Genomic DNA, 15479 nt, shown 5'->3' with positions numbered 1-15479 from the left:
CCAGCCGGACCCCGGCACCCGGGCCAACCCACAAGTCCGGGTCCTCCCCAGAGGTGTGTCAATCTGTCACCCGGACCATAAGTCTCCCTGACTCCAGATACGGGTGTAGGGGGGGCGACCACGGGTCTGTGTCCCCGGGCGGGAAGGTCTCTGTGCTCAGTTGGGGTGGATCGGTCCCAGGTGTGGGGGTGCCCCCTACGTCTGGAGGGGAGGAGGGCGCGCTGAATTTGTATCAGAGGTGATGAGAGCCGTATCATGTCAGGCTGGAAGCTGCCGAGTGTCTGCGGCCCTGCGTTGTGTGGGGTCAGCCATTTGGGGGCGGTGCGGGGTCAAGAAGAGGTGAATGCCCAGGGGGTTGGTCGGTGACCTTTATTGCGCGATTCTGAGGCGGGCTCTAACCCGACTTGAGAGATTTACTGTGGGAACTTAGGGCTCAGCCTTTCCTCTCCTCCGGGCGCCGCTGGCCAGCGGTGCTCCCTGCTCCAGCCTCCTTCAGCCCCTGAAGGAGCCTCACGGGCTCCCCCACACCGGTAAGTGGGCCCAGAGGATCGGAGGGCTCCCTGGAGGCGTCCGATGGGACGTGACTGCGAGTCTAGGACCTGCGCGACCTACTGCGCTTCTTGCTGCGGGCTTCGATTAACTTCTGGGAACGGAGCTTGAAGGCAGTGCGGGTCACCACGTCACGGTCGTCGTCCTCACTCTCCTCTTCGTCTGCACAGAGGCAGGACGGGCGGGGAGCGTAAGAGAGCGCTTCGGGTCCCCTTCCCAGACTTGACCACACCATGCACCTCCTCCTTGGCCTTGACCTAGGGCCACCTCGTGCCTTCCCGTCCATCCCCCTTTGGCGTGCACTGACCGAAGAACTTGTCCTTGGGGGTGGAGACGGGCAGGACGATGCGGGTGTTGTAGAGGGGCAGTCTTCCTTCCAACGTGCTCAGGAACTACAAGAGGCCGCAGAGGAGAGAGGTGTGCGGACTGCAGTGAAGCGCTCTTCCTCCTTCTCCCGCTCACCGCAAGATAGTTCTAGGAGACCACTGTCCACTCTGCTGCATACGCTTTCCCAGCAGGCCTACACTGTCACGCAAGCCTGCTGCCCACAGGCCTCTCCAGAGTCACCCCAGGCTCTCCAGGCCTGCCATCTGGGTCCACCTGGTCCCCACCCCTCTCTCTCTCTCTCTCTCTCTCTCTCTCTCTCTCTCTCTCTTGATATGAAGCTCACCCCTCAGTCCCCACTTGTCGTTCAGCCTGCCCTCTGGTGTCCCCCCCCTCCCCCAGCCTGGATCCCTGCCGGCACCTCGCGTTCTGCGATGTGGCGCAGCATCTCCGGCACGTCGTGGGTCTCTAGCTGCCCCTGCAGTTTCAGCATCTTTTCCTCGAAAACGACCAGCAGATTGGACACGTAGTCCTCTGCATCCGGGTCTAACTTCTTTCCTGCCAAAAGGCTATCATCCTGCAGTGGGGACCGGCCAAGTGAGCTGAGATGCGGGGTTCCTGGGAAGGGACAGGCTTCACCCACGACTGGGGCTTTTCCCAGGGAGGGGAGAGCTTTGAGACAGAGTCCACCCACAGGCGGGTCCTCTAAAATTAAAGCCTTGCCTTGAAGGCGGAGCCTTTGGACTTGAGCTATACAAAGGACACGAACTAGGCCATCGTGAGGATGGCTTTCTAAAGAAATGGCGCTCTTGCAGACAGGGTGGGACTTTCTTCGCCAGGGGCTGCACCACCCCTGGAGGGCTGCTCAAGTTTTGGGTTGTTGGAGACGGTTGCTTTTGCTCATGGAGTCAGTTTGAGGCTGATCGAAAGAGGACTTCCCAAGGAATGAGGGACTCGGACAGTGCTGCGTGGCGTGGAACTTTCTTCCTTAAACGGGGCCTCGCGTTCTGGGAAGGAGACAGGGCTGGGATCCTATGACTCGTGTGGCACCTTTACTCCAACGCTCCGAAGCTCCGGGAGGGCGAGGGCAGGGCTCACCAGGACGGGGTGGGGCTTTCTGCGGTGGAACCTCCTAGGGATGGTGGCCATTAGGGGCGGGGCATCACTAGGGGGAGACCTGTACCAGGGCGGGGCCTACCATTGTCACGTGGCTCAGTTTGTTGGTCAGATGCTCCAAGCTGTCCTTGGCCAACTCGAGGGTTCGCAAGGTGCGATCCAGCTGCTCCTGGGTGTTGTTGCGCCGCTGCTCCTCCTTCTTGAGAGTCTCCTGCATCTGGTCGCGATGCTTCTGCTGGCTGCCGGGAGCCGGGAGGTTCAGTAGCTACAGGCGGCTGACTCCAGCGTCCCCCGGGGCCTCCCTCAGCCACTGAGGCCTCACCTAACCAGTGTGGCGTCCCCTGAGTACTTGAGGTTCTCCAGCTCGCTCTGGAGCCGCTCCTTCTCCTCCTTCAACTTCACCAACGTCTGCTCGTTGTCCCTCTTGAGATTCTCCAACTGCGTAAAGGTCTCGTCCTGTGCCAGGAACCTGCGCACCACCGCCTGCGGGCCACCCATCCCTGGTCAGAGCCTGGGTCAAGGGAGACTCAGGGCAGTCTGACTCTGCCTGTGTCACACGGCCGTGTGTGAGGATCGTGCGGGTCAGTCTCCTGGCCGTTTCAAGGCTGTCCTTTTCCCCACGTCCTTTCCTGCCTACATTTGACTCAGCTAAAATCGGCATGCGGGAGGCAGCAGAGTGGTGAAGACAACTGCTTTCAAAACCACTGTGCCAGCAAGTTCTGGGTATCTGGCTCCAAAGCACAAAGACCCTGTGCTTCTGGGGTGCGATCAGCCTTCCTGGCTGCTGGTGTGTGCATGTGCTGCAGCACTCACGTGGATGTCAGACTGGGAAGAGTCTGCTGTCACTGTCCACTACACGGGGCCCAAGTTGTCAGGCTTGGGAGCGATCATCTTTACACAGGGAGCCACCTCACCAGCCTGGGACCCACTTCTGCGGGGGGCCTCGACCTGGTGAATGGGTCTGCAGCGGACCTCACAGGTCAGAGCCAGGATAGCCTGGGGATTAACCCCTTCTGAGGAGTGGCGGGGTGCAGAGAACCCAAACTGGAGAAACTGACGTGTGTGTGTGTGTGTGTGTGTGTGTGTGTGTGTGTGTGTGTGTCTCGCAGCTGCGGTCAGTGTTCTAAAGCAGGATCAGGCACCGGGAGGGAGACACACAGGGTCTTGGAAGACAGCATGGCTCCTAACAAAGGACGCACAGAGCAGGGCCCGGATTCCACGGTTGGGCGATACTGGGCGGTCTACCGTATCCTAGATCATTCCACACAGTGATGATCTGAGAAGCAGAACCTGACAGATAAAACCCCAGAACTGACACACCAAAGAAGTCAGCAGAAGGGAAGGAAGTGAGGGCTGGTGTGGACAGCTCTGCCGGAGGTGGAGCGGGCAGGAGAGGACGCCTTTAAGGGAAGAGGAACCTTCTCTGGCTCATGTGCTGGCCCGAGGCACTCACGTGTGATTCAGCCACTCCGGTGGCATCCTTGATCTTGCCAAACATCACTTCCATCTGGTACATGCCCCAGCGCTGCTTCAGCTCCTCCTCCTTGTGGCGCTGGTAGTCCTGGATGGTGTCTTCCGACTGCAGCAGTATGTGCTCTCGCTGCGTCTGCTTGAGGGTGGGGGACAGTCAAGGCCACCATCAAAGTCAGCTCCGGATAAGGGCTTAGGGCAGAGGTCAGGAGAGGATCCGGTTTAGCATGAATTGTGGGGGGCAGGACAAAGTCTTGGGACTAGGTACGGTTTTCCCTGTAGAAGTCAAAGAGGTGGTCTCTGTACCAGGGCAAGGAGGCGGGGTCATAGAAGGAGGGGCCTCCAAAAAGGGGAGGGCTGGAGCCCCAGTCAGATTTCGAACACAGGGGTCTAAATTGAATGGGGAAGGATGAATCAGACAACCAGGGTAAGACTGCAGGCCATGACCTCTCCCAGGAAAGGAGGCTGAGAGGTGAGATGGTGCGAGGAACCGACTGCATCAGGAGGGGGCGGGGCTTGGACGAATGTGAGGCGCAGGGAAGGCTCTAGGTCAGGATGTGGGTGCCGAGCCGAGGAGGCTTGAGACCCGTCGGGTTTGAGCTGGCGAAGCCCTGCACCTTCAGGTGTGCCCACCTTGCGCTCCATGCGCTCCGTCTGAAGCTTCTTCTCTTCCACCCGCTTCTTGCAGTCGGTTATGTAGTATTCGCGCTTCTTGCGGTCTCGGATCGCAGTCTCCTCCAGATACTGCAGCTGGTTCTAGAGGGAGGGCAGGGGGCATCAGGCATCGATCCAGGATAGAAGTGGAGCAGCGGACCCCGGGCGACACAGCAGCAGTACCGACGCTGGGAAAGACTTAAAGACCACTCAGTTCTGTCTAGAATTCCCTGAGCCTTTGGTGTTGCGGGGCTGCTTTCTTTGAATTGAAACACGCCCTCCTAGAGGAAGAGGGAGGCTCAAGACTCAGGAAGTGCATGAAACTTACAAGGCTCAAGAAACGAGATTCACAAGGTTACACTGGCTGGGTGAGGAGACTTATGAGTGGAACTCTGGAGACAGACACAGCTTTCACATCAGTAACCCCTCACCCATGCTCTGTAAGGAAGCCCAATAAACTCATTTTTCTCCAAGTTGGACTTGGGTGGATGTTCTGTCATTGTTTAACTGTGTAGCCCTGACTGTCCTGGAACTCTCTATGTAGCCCAGGCTGGCCTTGAACTCACAGAGATCTGCCTGCCTCTGCCTCCGAGCACTGGTATTTAAGGCGTGCATCAATGCACCTGGCTGGTTAGTACCACCTCCCCAGGAAGAGTCCCATCGCAGTGGCGGCCCTGCAGGACCCCGCCCCTACTCCATCCTGGGCAGGTAGACTGGCACCTTGGCGAGGTCCCGAGCGTTCAGGGCCTCCTGATTCACCACCTTCAGCTCTACCACCTCATTCTTGGTCTTCACCACCTCGGCCTCCATGGAGTCCAGCCGGTTCTCCAGGTTGAGACTCTCCTCCTGGCACATGGAGAGAGGGAAAGCGCGTGACTGCTGCCCCTGGCCAGGTCCGCCCTCCTCACCTACCTCTGTCTCCCAAGCATCCCTACCTGGAGGTAAGACTTGAGCTGCAGGTACACGTTGGTAATGTGCTCTGCTTCCTCTGCCTTCATCCGGGCCTTCTCCAGCCGGTTCTCCAGATTGCGCATGGTCTAGGGGGAGAGCAGGCTGGGCCGGGGTCCCTCCCGCAGCGCGCGCGCACACGCGCCCCCAGGACCCCCGCAGCCCCCAGCAGGCCCCACCTTGGCCGCCTCTGTGTTGCTGTCCTGTGCCTCCGCCATCTCCAGCTGGCGCAGACTGTGCTGAAGCCTCAGCTCCTCCAGCTGCTTCTGCCGCAGTGTCACCTGGTGTCGCAAGGCGTTCAGCTGGTTCATCTTCTCCCTCAGCTGGTGCTCCAGGTGCTCCAGGGCCTGCTGCGGGGAGGCCAGAGAGCAGAACTCAGCTTGCCCACACCAAACCCTTGAGTCCTGGTTCTCTCTGGTCTCCTAGCTGGCTTCCAAGACCCTTGACAGCCATTTTTTTCTGTCCGTGTGTGTGTGTGTGTGTGTGTGTGTGTGTGTGTGTGCGCGCGCGCGCACACATAGGCAGAGTTGGGCCTTGCACAGATGGACAGTGGCTATACCTGTGAGCTACAGTCCCAGGTCTCTTTTACATTTATTTTATTTTTGTTTTTTCGAGACAGGGTTTCTCTGTGTAGCTTTGGAGCCTGTCCTGGAACTTGCTCTGTAGACCAGGCTGGCCTCGAACTCACAGAGACCCACCTGCCTCTGTCTCCTGAGTGCTGGGGTTAAAGGTGTGTGCCACCACCGGCTTCCTTTTTTTTTTTTTCTCCAGATTTTTTTTTTAAGATTTATTTATTTATTTATTATGTACACAAAAGAGGGTGCCAGATCTCATTGCAGATGGTTGTGAGCCACCATGTGGGTGCTGGGAATTGAACTCAGGACCTCTGGAAGAGCAGTCGGTGCTCTTAACCTCTGAGCCATCTCTCCAGCCCCCCCCTTTTTTTTAAAGACATGGTTTTATGTAGTCTGAGATGGCTTCAAATTCTGTATCCAGCCAGAGATGAACCTGGACTTCTGATCTTTCTGCCTCCACCTCCCGAATGTTGGGATCATATTGGTGTACCATTGCACCCCATTTAATGAGGCCCTGGGGATTAACTGGGGGCTTTGGCTTCATGTATGCTAGGGAAGCAGTCTGCCTACACCTCCAGCTCCTCCGTGTGTGTGTGTGTGTGTGTGTGTGTATGTGTGTATATGTATGTGTGTGTGTGTATATGTGTGTATGTATGTATGTATGTGTGTGTGTGCGCCTGTGCACAGAGGCCAGAGATCCATGTCCGGTATCCTTTTCTACTGTTTTCCAACTTTCTGACTGAGACTGGTCTCTCACTGAACTTAAAGCTAGCTGCTCATAGACTTCGAAGCTCTGAGGGGCGTCTTCTCTTCAGTTCCCTAGTCACTGCTGGGATAACAAGGTGCATGCAACCACACATGGCCCCCATCGTTTTTTATTTCCTTTTCCGTGTGTGTGGGTGCACATGTCCACATTAGAGGACCACTTGTTGGCGGTAACTGACTCTTCCCTGTACCATTTGGGCTCAGCGATCAAACTCAGTCACCAGGCTCGGCAATAAGCATTTTCGCATGGTGGCCGTCTTGCCAGTCCACGCTCCGATTTTTAGATGGGTTCTGGGAATAGGACTTACGCCAACACAGCAAGCTTACCACACCGACCGAGCCACCTTCCCAGGTTCCTAGTTCATCTCCCATCAATTTCACATTGTAAAATTTATTCCATTTTTAAGTGTAATGGTGTGTTGTCTGCATGTATTTCTGTGCATCATTTGTGTCTGATGCCCTAGGATGCCAGAAGAGGGCACTGGATCCCTTGCAGCTGGAGTTACAGACAGTTGTGAGCAGCCATGTGGTGCTGGGAACTGCACCCGGGTGTTCTGTGCTCTAAACACTGAGCCATTGCTTCAGCTCCAGTGCCTAGAGTTTTAAAGATTTAAGGATCTCTTTTCTTCCCCCACCCAACTGTAAAGCTGAGCACACACAGCACTGGGACTGGCATGCAGTCAGGTGGGTGACCCCACAGAGCCTCACATGGGAAGAGGATGAGGAAGGGGATCACTAAAGACAAGAGCCCTGTGGCCTCAGACAGGGGCAAGACCCAAAATGGCACAGGAGAAGAGCTGCTCCATGAAAGACAGGTTCCTGGCATCACCAATCATCAAGCTGCCAAACACCATTCCAGTGCCAGACTCTGCTCTGGCCACACCAGCTGTGGTGGCCTCAAAACCAATAAACTTAGCTGCAGTGTCAGCGTCCAGGGAGACAACACTAGAACGTCTGTCTGGGCACGTGGAAAGGGGGGCAGCTGCAGGGAGGCTGTGCAGTGGGAAGGGAGGCTGTGCCAGTGGGAAGGGAGGCTGTGCAGTGGGAAGGGAGGCTGTCCAGTGGGAAGGGAGGCTGTCCAGTGGGAAGAGAGGCTGACCAGTGGGAAGGGAGGCTGACCAGTGGGAAGAGGAGGCTGTCCAGTGGGAAGGGAGGCTGTCCAGTGGGGAGGCTGTCCAGTGGGAAGGGAGGCTGTCCAGTGGGAAGGGAGGCTGTCCAGTGGGAAGGGAGGCTGTCCAGTGGGAAGGGAGGCTGTCCAGTGGGAAGGGAGGCTGTCCAGTGGGAAGGGAGGCTGTGCAGTGGGAAGGGAGGCTGTCCAGTGGGAAGGGAGGCTGTCCAGTGGGAAGGGAGGCTGTCCAGTGGGAAGGGAGGCTGTCCAGTGGGAAGGGAGGCTGTGCAGTGGGAAGGGAGGCTGTCCAGTGGGGAGGCTGTCCAGTGGGAAGGGAGGCTGTCCAGTGGGAAGGGAGGCTGTCCAGTGGGAAGGGAGGCTGTGCAGTGGGAAGGGAGGTTGTGCAGTGGGAAGGGAGGTGTGCAGTGGGAAGGGAGGCTGTCCAGTGGGAAGGAGAGGCTGTCCAGTGGGAAGGGAGGGCTGTCCAGTGGGAAGGAAGGCTGTCCAGTGGGAAGGGAGGCTGTCCAGTGGGAAGGAGGTGATGGAAGAGGCTGTCCAGTGGGAAGGGAGGCTGTGCAGTGGGAAGGGAGGCTGTGCAGTGGGAAGGGAGGCTGTCCAGTGGGAAGGGAGGCTGTGCAGTGGGAAGGGAGGTTGTGCAGTGGGAAGGGAGGCTGTGCAGTGGGAAGGGAGGCTGTCCAGTGGGAAGGGAGGCTGTCCAGTGGGAAGGGAGGGGGGGCTGTCCAGTGGGAAGGGAGGGGCTGTCCAGTGGGAAGGGAGGCTGTCCAGTGGGAAGAGGAGGCTGTCCAGTGGGAAGGGAGGCTGTCCAGTGGGAAGGGAGGCTGTCCAGTGGGAAGGCTGTGCAGTGGGAAGGGAGGCTGTCCAGTGGGAAGAGGGACTGTCCAGTGGGAAGGGAGGCTGACCAGTGGGAAGAGGGGCTGTCCAGTGGGAAGGGAGGCTGTGCAGTGGGAAGGGAGGCTGTCCAGTGGGAAGGGAGGCTGTCCAGTGGGAAGGGAGGCTGTCCAGTGGGAAGGGAGGCTGTCCAGTGGGAAGGGAGGCTGTCCAGTGGGAAGGGAGGCTGTCCAGTGGGAAGGGAGGCTGTGCAGTGGGAAGGGAGGCTGTCCAGTGGGAGGGAGGCTGTCCAGGTGGGGCCTCTGGTCTTCTCAGGAGGGAGGCAGACAGAAGCCCAATCAGACCCCTGATATAAGGGCTGATCAGAACGGGAGAAACAAGCAGTGCCTTGGTAGTTCACATCTTTTTCAGTCTCCCAGTTTTAGCCCTTGGTCTCAGCACTCAGCTTCTCTACCCCTTTTTCTTTCTGTCTTTTTTCCCCACCCTGAGACAGGGTTTCTCTGTGTAACAGTCCTGATTGTCCTGGAACTCCCTATGTAGACCAGGCTGGCCTGGAACTCAGAGATCCACCTGCCTCTGCCTCCAGAGTGCTGGGATTAAAGATGTGTGCCTACAGTGCCCAACTTCCTCTTTCTTTTTTAAAGATATATTTCATATTTAATTATGTGTATGAATGTGGATATATGCAAATGTGTGCAGTGCCCTCAGAGGCCAAAGACATGAGATTAGGTGCCAGAGTCACAGCCAGTTGTGAGCAGCCTCAAGTGGGTCCTTGAAACCCAGCTCGGCTCCTCGGCAAGAGCAGTATGTTCTATTAACTGCTGAGTCCTCTCCAGAAACCTACTGCCGTAACCCAGGATTTCAGGTCTCACTCTGCAGCCCAGGCTGGTCTTGAACTCTTGCTCCTCTTTCCTCAGCCTCTCTGAGCTCAGAATGGAGGCACGCTCAACACCTGTCAGTCCTCCACCAGGACACACCTTCTTGGAAGGACTCGCTTTGCCTAATCACCGAATGCCACCAACAGTAACCCTGGGTCAAAACAATAGGTGTCATAAGATCAAAGACCAGCAAGATGGCTCAGTGGTAAAAGCGCAGAGTGCTGCCTGGTGGTCTGAGTTCCCTCACTGAAACCCACATGGTAGGAGAGAATTGACTCCCAAAAGTTGCTTCTGGCCTCCATACCCGTGTTGAGGCCCCTGAGACTGCACAAACACAAAAAGAGGTGTTAATTTTTCCCATTGAGTGAATAAATGATCGGCAGCTGGTCTGGAGAAAGCCTGGAGAGGAAGCACCTGGGACAGGAAGCTGGTGTGGAGGAAGTGAAGGGGATAGGGTTGGGGGCTGACCTCACAAGTCCTGTTCTTCAGGTACGGCTTCTCTGACTTCCACTCCTGAATGATTGCCTGGACCACTTTAGAATCTCCCTGGCAAGGAGAGGAGCCTAGTCATTTCCTCAGGTCCCTTGTTTTCCCCCCAAGCCCTCCACTCACCCACCCTCACCTGAAGCATGTCTTTTAGCTGCATGCGGAGAGCCTTGGTCTCCTCTTGGAGCTGGTTGATGGTGTCTTGGTTCTTCTTCATGTTCCATTGGGAGCTCTCGTAAAAGGCCTTCCGGTCACCCTCTGGGGCAGACAGGGGTCACTGTCACTGGGTAGGTGAATGGCACTTCCCAGAGAAAAGACCTATTTGGTGGTGGTGGTGGTGGTGGTGTTTGTTTTGTTTTTGTTTTTAGATAGGGTTCCTTGTAACCCAAGCTGGCTACAAACTCATCATAAAGCCAAGGCTGGCCTTGAGTTCTTGCTTCTCTTCCCTCCGGCTCCCAAGCTGGGATTGCAGATGTGCGGTCCTGTCCCACTCAGCCTGTGCAGACGCTGTGGCGCTAGAAACATTGCCTAGGCAAGATTACCTTCCCCAGCTGTGGCTGCTGCCAGCGCCTCCAGAACTCCTTACTTAAGAAGAGGAAGAAGTGCACATGCTTGTGTGAGTATATCCACACATGTGTGTGGGGAGGTGCATGCGCCTATGCACTTGGAGGCCAGAAAGGCATCGGGTGTCTCCACATCACCCTCGGCGCATTCCTTTCTCTTTTTAAATGATTTTATTTTGGAGGCTGGGGAGAGATGGCTCAGCAGGTTAAGGTCCAGTACTCTTCTTGCAGAGGACCCAGGTTCAGTTCCAGCACCCACATGGTAGCTCATAACTGCCTGTACTCTAGTTCCAGAGGGTTCAAAATTCCTCTTCTGGCCTCCTTGGGCACCTGCACTTGTGTGTACAGACCCCCTCACACACAGACAAATACATATTCATTATTAAAAAAATTCTTAAAAACATTTTAAGTGTGTGTGTGTGTGCGTGTGTGCGTGTGTGTGTGTGTGTGTGTGTGTGTGTGTGTGCATGTGCGCATTGTCTGCAGAGGCCAGAAGGTGGCATTGGGTCCCCTGGAGCTGGTGCAGTTAGAAGTGGTAGGGAGCTGCAGGAGTGGGTGCTGGGAACTGAACTTGGGTCCTCTGTGAGAACATTATGTAGACTTAACTGCTGAGGCAGCTCGCTAGTCCTCTACCCATTCCTTTCGGAGGCAGAGTCTCTGTGAACGTTGGGGCTGGAGTCTGGGAGGCTCCATTTTTCACCCAACTGGGAGCTGAAGTTATGGCCATTTACAGGATCACCAGCTTTTTATGTGGCCCTAGAACTGAAACTCTGCTCTTGAGGATTCTGAAGCAAGCACGTTCAACTTCTCAGGCATCTCTCACCACCATCACCCGCTTTGGTCTTGTTTTTCTCAGAGAAAGTCTCTTATAGCCCAGGCTGCTTTGGAACTCACTATTTAGCCAAGGGTAGCCTTGAACTCCTGATCTTCCTGTCTCCAAGCCCCAAGTTTTGAGATGATAGGTGTGTCCCATCATTCCTGGCACTCAAGACTTTTGCAAACCATTTTTTGTTTGATCTCTTTAAATAGGGTCTTAGTATGTAGCTCAGGCTAGACCGGATCCTCCTGCCTCAGCCTCCTGGTATGCACCATCAAGCCCAGTCAACAGTATTATGGTGGCTGGTGGTGGAGAGAGGACATTTAACTGAGTGCAGCGGATCAATTCTAATGCCCTAAGGTACAGTAGAGTAGTAACAGTATAAAACATCTCATGTGTTGCCAAATAGCTACACAAAGGATTACATGCCCTTTACAATAACATCAGCAATTTCTGATGATGGAAATGCCAAATAACATAATCTAGTTATGATACAATGTACTAAGATAACACTCTGTATCCCATAAACATGTAGAAGTATTCCTTACCAGTCAAAATCATATGAACTAAATAGGTATGGTGGTGCACTTAGGAGGCAAAGGCAGGCAGAGCTCTGTGAGTTAGAGGCTAGCCAGGGTAAGATCCTGTTTCAAAAAAACAAAACAAAGCTGGAAGGCGGTGGCGCACGCCTTTAATCCCAGCACTCGGGAGTCAGAGGCAGGCGGATCTTTATGAGTTCGAGGCCAGCCTGGGCTACAGAACGAGTTCCAGGACAGCCAGAGCTGTTACACAGAGAAACCCTGTCTTGAAACAAACAACTCAACCAAACAAAAAGCAAAACCGGAGGCTGGAGAGACGGCCCTGTGGTTAAAAGGGCAGCTCCACGAGAGGTGTGATCCCAGCTCCCACACGGCAGCCCCCATAGCCTGTAACTTCAGTTCCCGGGGATCTGATGCCCTCTTCAGACCTCCAAAGGCACCAGGCACACACACGGTGCACAGACACAGTTAGGTAAAACACTCATATGCACAAAATTTTAAAAGTTAATTAAAAAAAAAAACAAAACCCATATGCCTGTGGCTGTGGCTGGTGCCTAGCCTGGCCTTCATGAGGCACTGGGTCTGATCTCAAGAAGCACAAAAAAAAAAGAATAAACAAACTGGTGTGCTGGCACACTGCTTTAATCTCAACTGCAGGAGACCTCGGCAGGCAGATTCTGACTTCAAGGCCAGCCAAGTCTACAGTGCAAGTTCCAAGGCAGCTAAGGCTACACTGAGAGACCTTGTCTTGAACCAAACCAAACCAACCAAACAAAAAACCCCAAAACTTTCTCTCTCTTTTATTACAGATGACAGTATCAATCCCTAGCACCCTATAAAACAGGTGGTGTGCTGGTGCGTTCCTTTATTCTCTTAGTGGTACATGGCTTTAATCCCAAGACAGAGGCAGGTAGATCTGTGAATTTGAGTTCAGTCTGGTCTACATATGGAGTTCCAGGCCAGCATATGTGATGTGTGTGTGTATTCAAAGCCAGACAAGGTAGTATACACCTACAATTTGGGAGGCAGGAGGATTAGGAGTGCAAGGTCATCCTTGGGTATGCAGCAAGTCCAAACCCAGCAGAGGCAGGAGGATCAGAAAGTCAAGGTCCCAGAGAACAAACTCAGGTTGTCAGGCTTCGAAGCAAGCATCCTTATCTGTTGAGACATCTTGCTGACCTACATTTCCTTGGTCTTTCTCTTTCTCTCTTTCTTTAGACAGGGTCTTACTCTGTAGCCCAGGTTAGCTTTTAACTCACTAGATACCCCATAATATCCTCAAAATTGTGACAATCATCTAGCCTCAGCCTTCCAAGTGCTGCAGCTAGAGGTTCGTGCTACCACACCTGGCTACCACACCTGTCGTCCGTTACAATATTCTTAAACTAATAGCATATTAAGCTCAGTGAGGCTCAGATACGTGCTACAGTGCTTGTCTAGCCCATGTAGGGCCTAAGACAGAGTCTCAGCCCAGGCTGGGTTTGGACTTGCTGCATACCCAAGGACGACCTTGCACTCCTAATCCCCCTGCCTCCCAAATTATAGGTGTATGCTACCTTGTCTGGCTTTGAATACACACACACATCACATATGCTGGCCTGGAACTCCATATGTAGACCAGACTGAACTCAAATTCACAGATCTACCTGCCTCTGTCTTGGGATTAAAGCCATGTACCACTACACCCAGCCTATAAAATTAACTCCTTTGGGGGGGTGCTGGGGGGGGGTTGAGACAGGTTTCTCTGTGTAGCCCTAGCTATCCTGGATTTCACTTTGTAGACCAGGCTGGCCTTGAACTCATAGAGATCTGTCTGCCTCTGCCTCCAGAACGCTGGGATTAAAGGCATGGGACACCACAGCACAGTTTTAAGATTACATCTTAACAATAAGAGTAACAGTATACAAGGGTTTTCCAAATGCTGGCATAATCAATATTTGGTCTTGATAGTTATTTGCTGTGGGGCTGTATTAGGCCTTATAACATGTAAAGCTTCCTCCTGGCCTCTGCTTAAAAAACCAAGTAGTAGTCTCCCATACTCAGCAATATGACAGCCAAAAAAGTCTGCAGACTTTGGTCAGTGGTCTCTGGAAAGGGCAGGATTATCTCCCTCAATGGAAGCCACTGGTTTTCACTTTCTACTTTGTAACAATGTGCACTATTTTGAGCATTTTATGGATTTCAAGTACTACATTGTGGGGTTACTATGCCCATTTTATAGATGGGAAAAATGAACACAATTAGATTACTCCTAGTTCTCCAAGAGCTAACAACTACTATGCAGAGCTAAGATTCAAACTCAAGAGAAACAAACTCCCCTGGAGCTGGAGATACAACTCAGTAAAGTGCTTGAGTAGCGTGCATGAAGCCCTGGGTCCCAGCCTCAGTACCTCATAATCCAGGCATGGTGGCACAAGTCTATAACTCAAGAGGTGGAGTTGGGTCCCCTTAGAGTTCAAGTCAGTCTGGGCCACATGAGACCAAGTCTCAAAAATAATAATTTAATAAATAAATAAAAATTGGGCTGCAGAAGCTGGGCATAGTGGCCCATACCTTAAATCCCAACCATCGAAGTCGGAGGCAGGCAGATCTCTGAGTTCAAGGCCAGCCTGGTCTACAGAGCAAGTTTCAGGACAGCCAGGGATACACAGAGAAACCCGGTTTCAAAATAACCAAAAACCAATAAAATAAAATAAAATTTCACTGGAGAGATGGCTCAGTGGTTAAGGGCATTTGCTGGCCCTCCAGAGGGCCTAAGGTCAGTCTCCAGCTCCCACACTGGGAGCTGTAACACCTGGAAGTACAGCTCCAAGAGATCCACTGCTGTCTCCTGGTTTCTGAGAGTACTTCACTCGGTCCTCAGACACTCAAAACAAAATAATAAATAAATAAGAAAAACGAACTCTAGAACCTGTGCTTTTCACCCACACATACGCACATCAGAAGAGGTAAAGTTACCATGAAATGACCATGTGAGAGACAGGTAAGAAGCACAAACAAATTTGAGGGTTTGCACCTACAGGTTAGTCCCCTAGGTTGGCGCTGGTAAAACGCCTGTCACTTGGTGACTACTCAGAAGGCTGCGTGGACACTCTGGACGCGTGATTCCTCTGTGGCATCTTACCTAACAGTTGGATTTTCCTTTGTAACTCAAGCACCTGAGCGTGCACAGAAGACTTCCCCGAATAGTAGGAGGTTCCCGCCTTGTTTCGTTGTGCAGGCCAGGCCTGTACCCGGCCCAAAGCCTTGCCTCTGTGGCCCTGAACCTTACTGCCCTTGCCTTTGGAAGAGGGCGCTGAAACTTGCTCCTGGCTAGTCACCACAGTCGCGGCTGCCCAGCACAGGGGAGATGTCATGGTGATCGGGTTGAGGTCAGGAAGCCTCTAAAGCGTAGGGGAGTAACTACAAGTTGGCCTCTTCGGTTCGGGTTCCTCAACACTGGTTCCCTGAGCTCTGGCAATGCACTTTTGCTAACTGCTTGGCTGGGGGCCTCTTAGCATCTCCCGGTTGCTGAGCAACGCCCTCCCCCCGCCCGCGTTCCCAAGGAAACCACTGGCGTTGCACTCCACGGCTCTCACTGGCCAGCGCGGTTCCGAGGGGCGGTCCCGCAGGGAGGCTCAGCAGAAGAGGGGCTGCGCACGTCAGCGGTCACGGGCGCACGTCTCCCCTCCCACACCCCCTTCTCCCTGCGCGTTCGCCGGCTCTGGCCAGAAACCCGCCACTCCCAAGATGGAGGCACATTGCGCCGCCATTAAGCGCTAGACCTCCGATCCGTTCTCTCTAAGGCCGGCTTCATGTTCCTACTCAAGATGGCCGCCCCAGCGGCCGCACCCGCGCT

The 15479-nt window shown here is 54.1% G+C and overlaps 1 protein-coding gene across 2 annotated transcripts; it reads right to left on the bottom strand.

Annotated features, from left to right (window-relative positions):
* Nucleotides 1-353: 353 nt before the first annotated feature.
* On the bottom strand, nucleotides 354-15449 carry Odad3 (outer dynein arm docking complex subunit 3). Of its 2 annotated transcripts, none has more exons than XM_037207680.1 (13): nucleotides 14766-15449; nucleotides 9859-9980; nucleotides 9705-9782; nucleotides 5241-5411; nucleotides 5049-5150; nucleotides 4834-4959; nucleotides 4093-4215; nucleotides 3443-3598; nucleotides 2312-2472; nucleotides 2072-2228; nucleotides 1295-1450; nucleotides 857-941; nucleotides 354-711 (listed from the first exon to the last, which is right to left on the bottom strand). In XM_037207680.1, exons 1-13 carry the CDS (start codon nucleotides 14995-14997, stop codon nucleotides 593-595), a joined length of 1788 nt encoding a protein of 595 aa, XP_037063575.1. In that variant the 5' UTR covers nucleotides 14998-15449; the 3' UTR covers nucleotides 354-592. The 2 variants fall into 2 exon arrangements, with proteins under 2 accessions (XP_037063575.1, XP_028728348.1); XM_028872515.2 differs by having other exon boundaries at nucleotides 3443-3595.
* Nucleotides 15450-15479: the final 30 nt, after the last annotated feature.

This window comes from Peromyscus leucopus, chromosome 7 (assembly GCF_004664715.2).
Source record: "Peromyscus leucopus breed LL Stock chromosome 7, UCI_PerLeu_2.1, whole genome shotgun sequence".
Lineage (NCBI taxonomy): Eukaryota > Metazoa > Chordata > Mammalia > Rodentia > Cricetidae > Peromyscus > Peromyscus leucopus.
The sequence above is the reverse complement of the archived record's forward strand: the minus strand, read 5'-3'. Positions and strand labels throughout refer to the sequence as shown.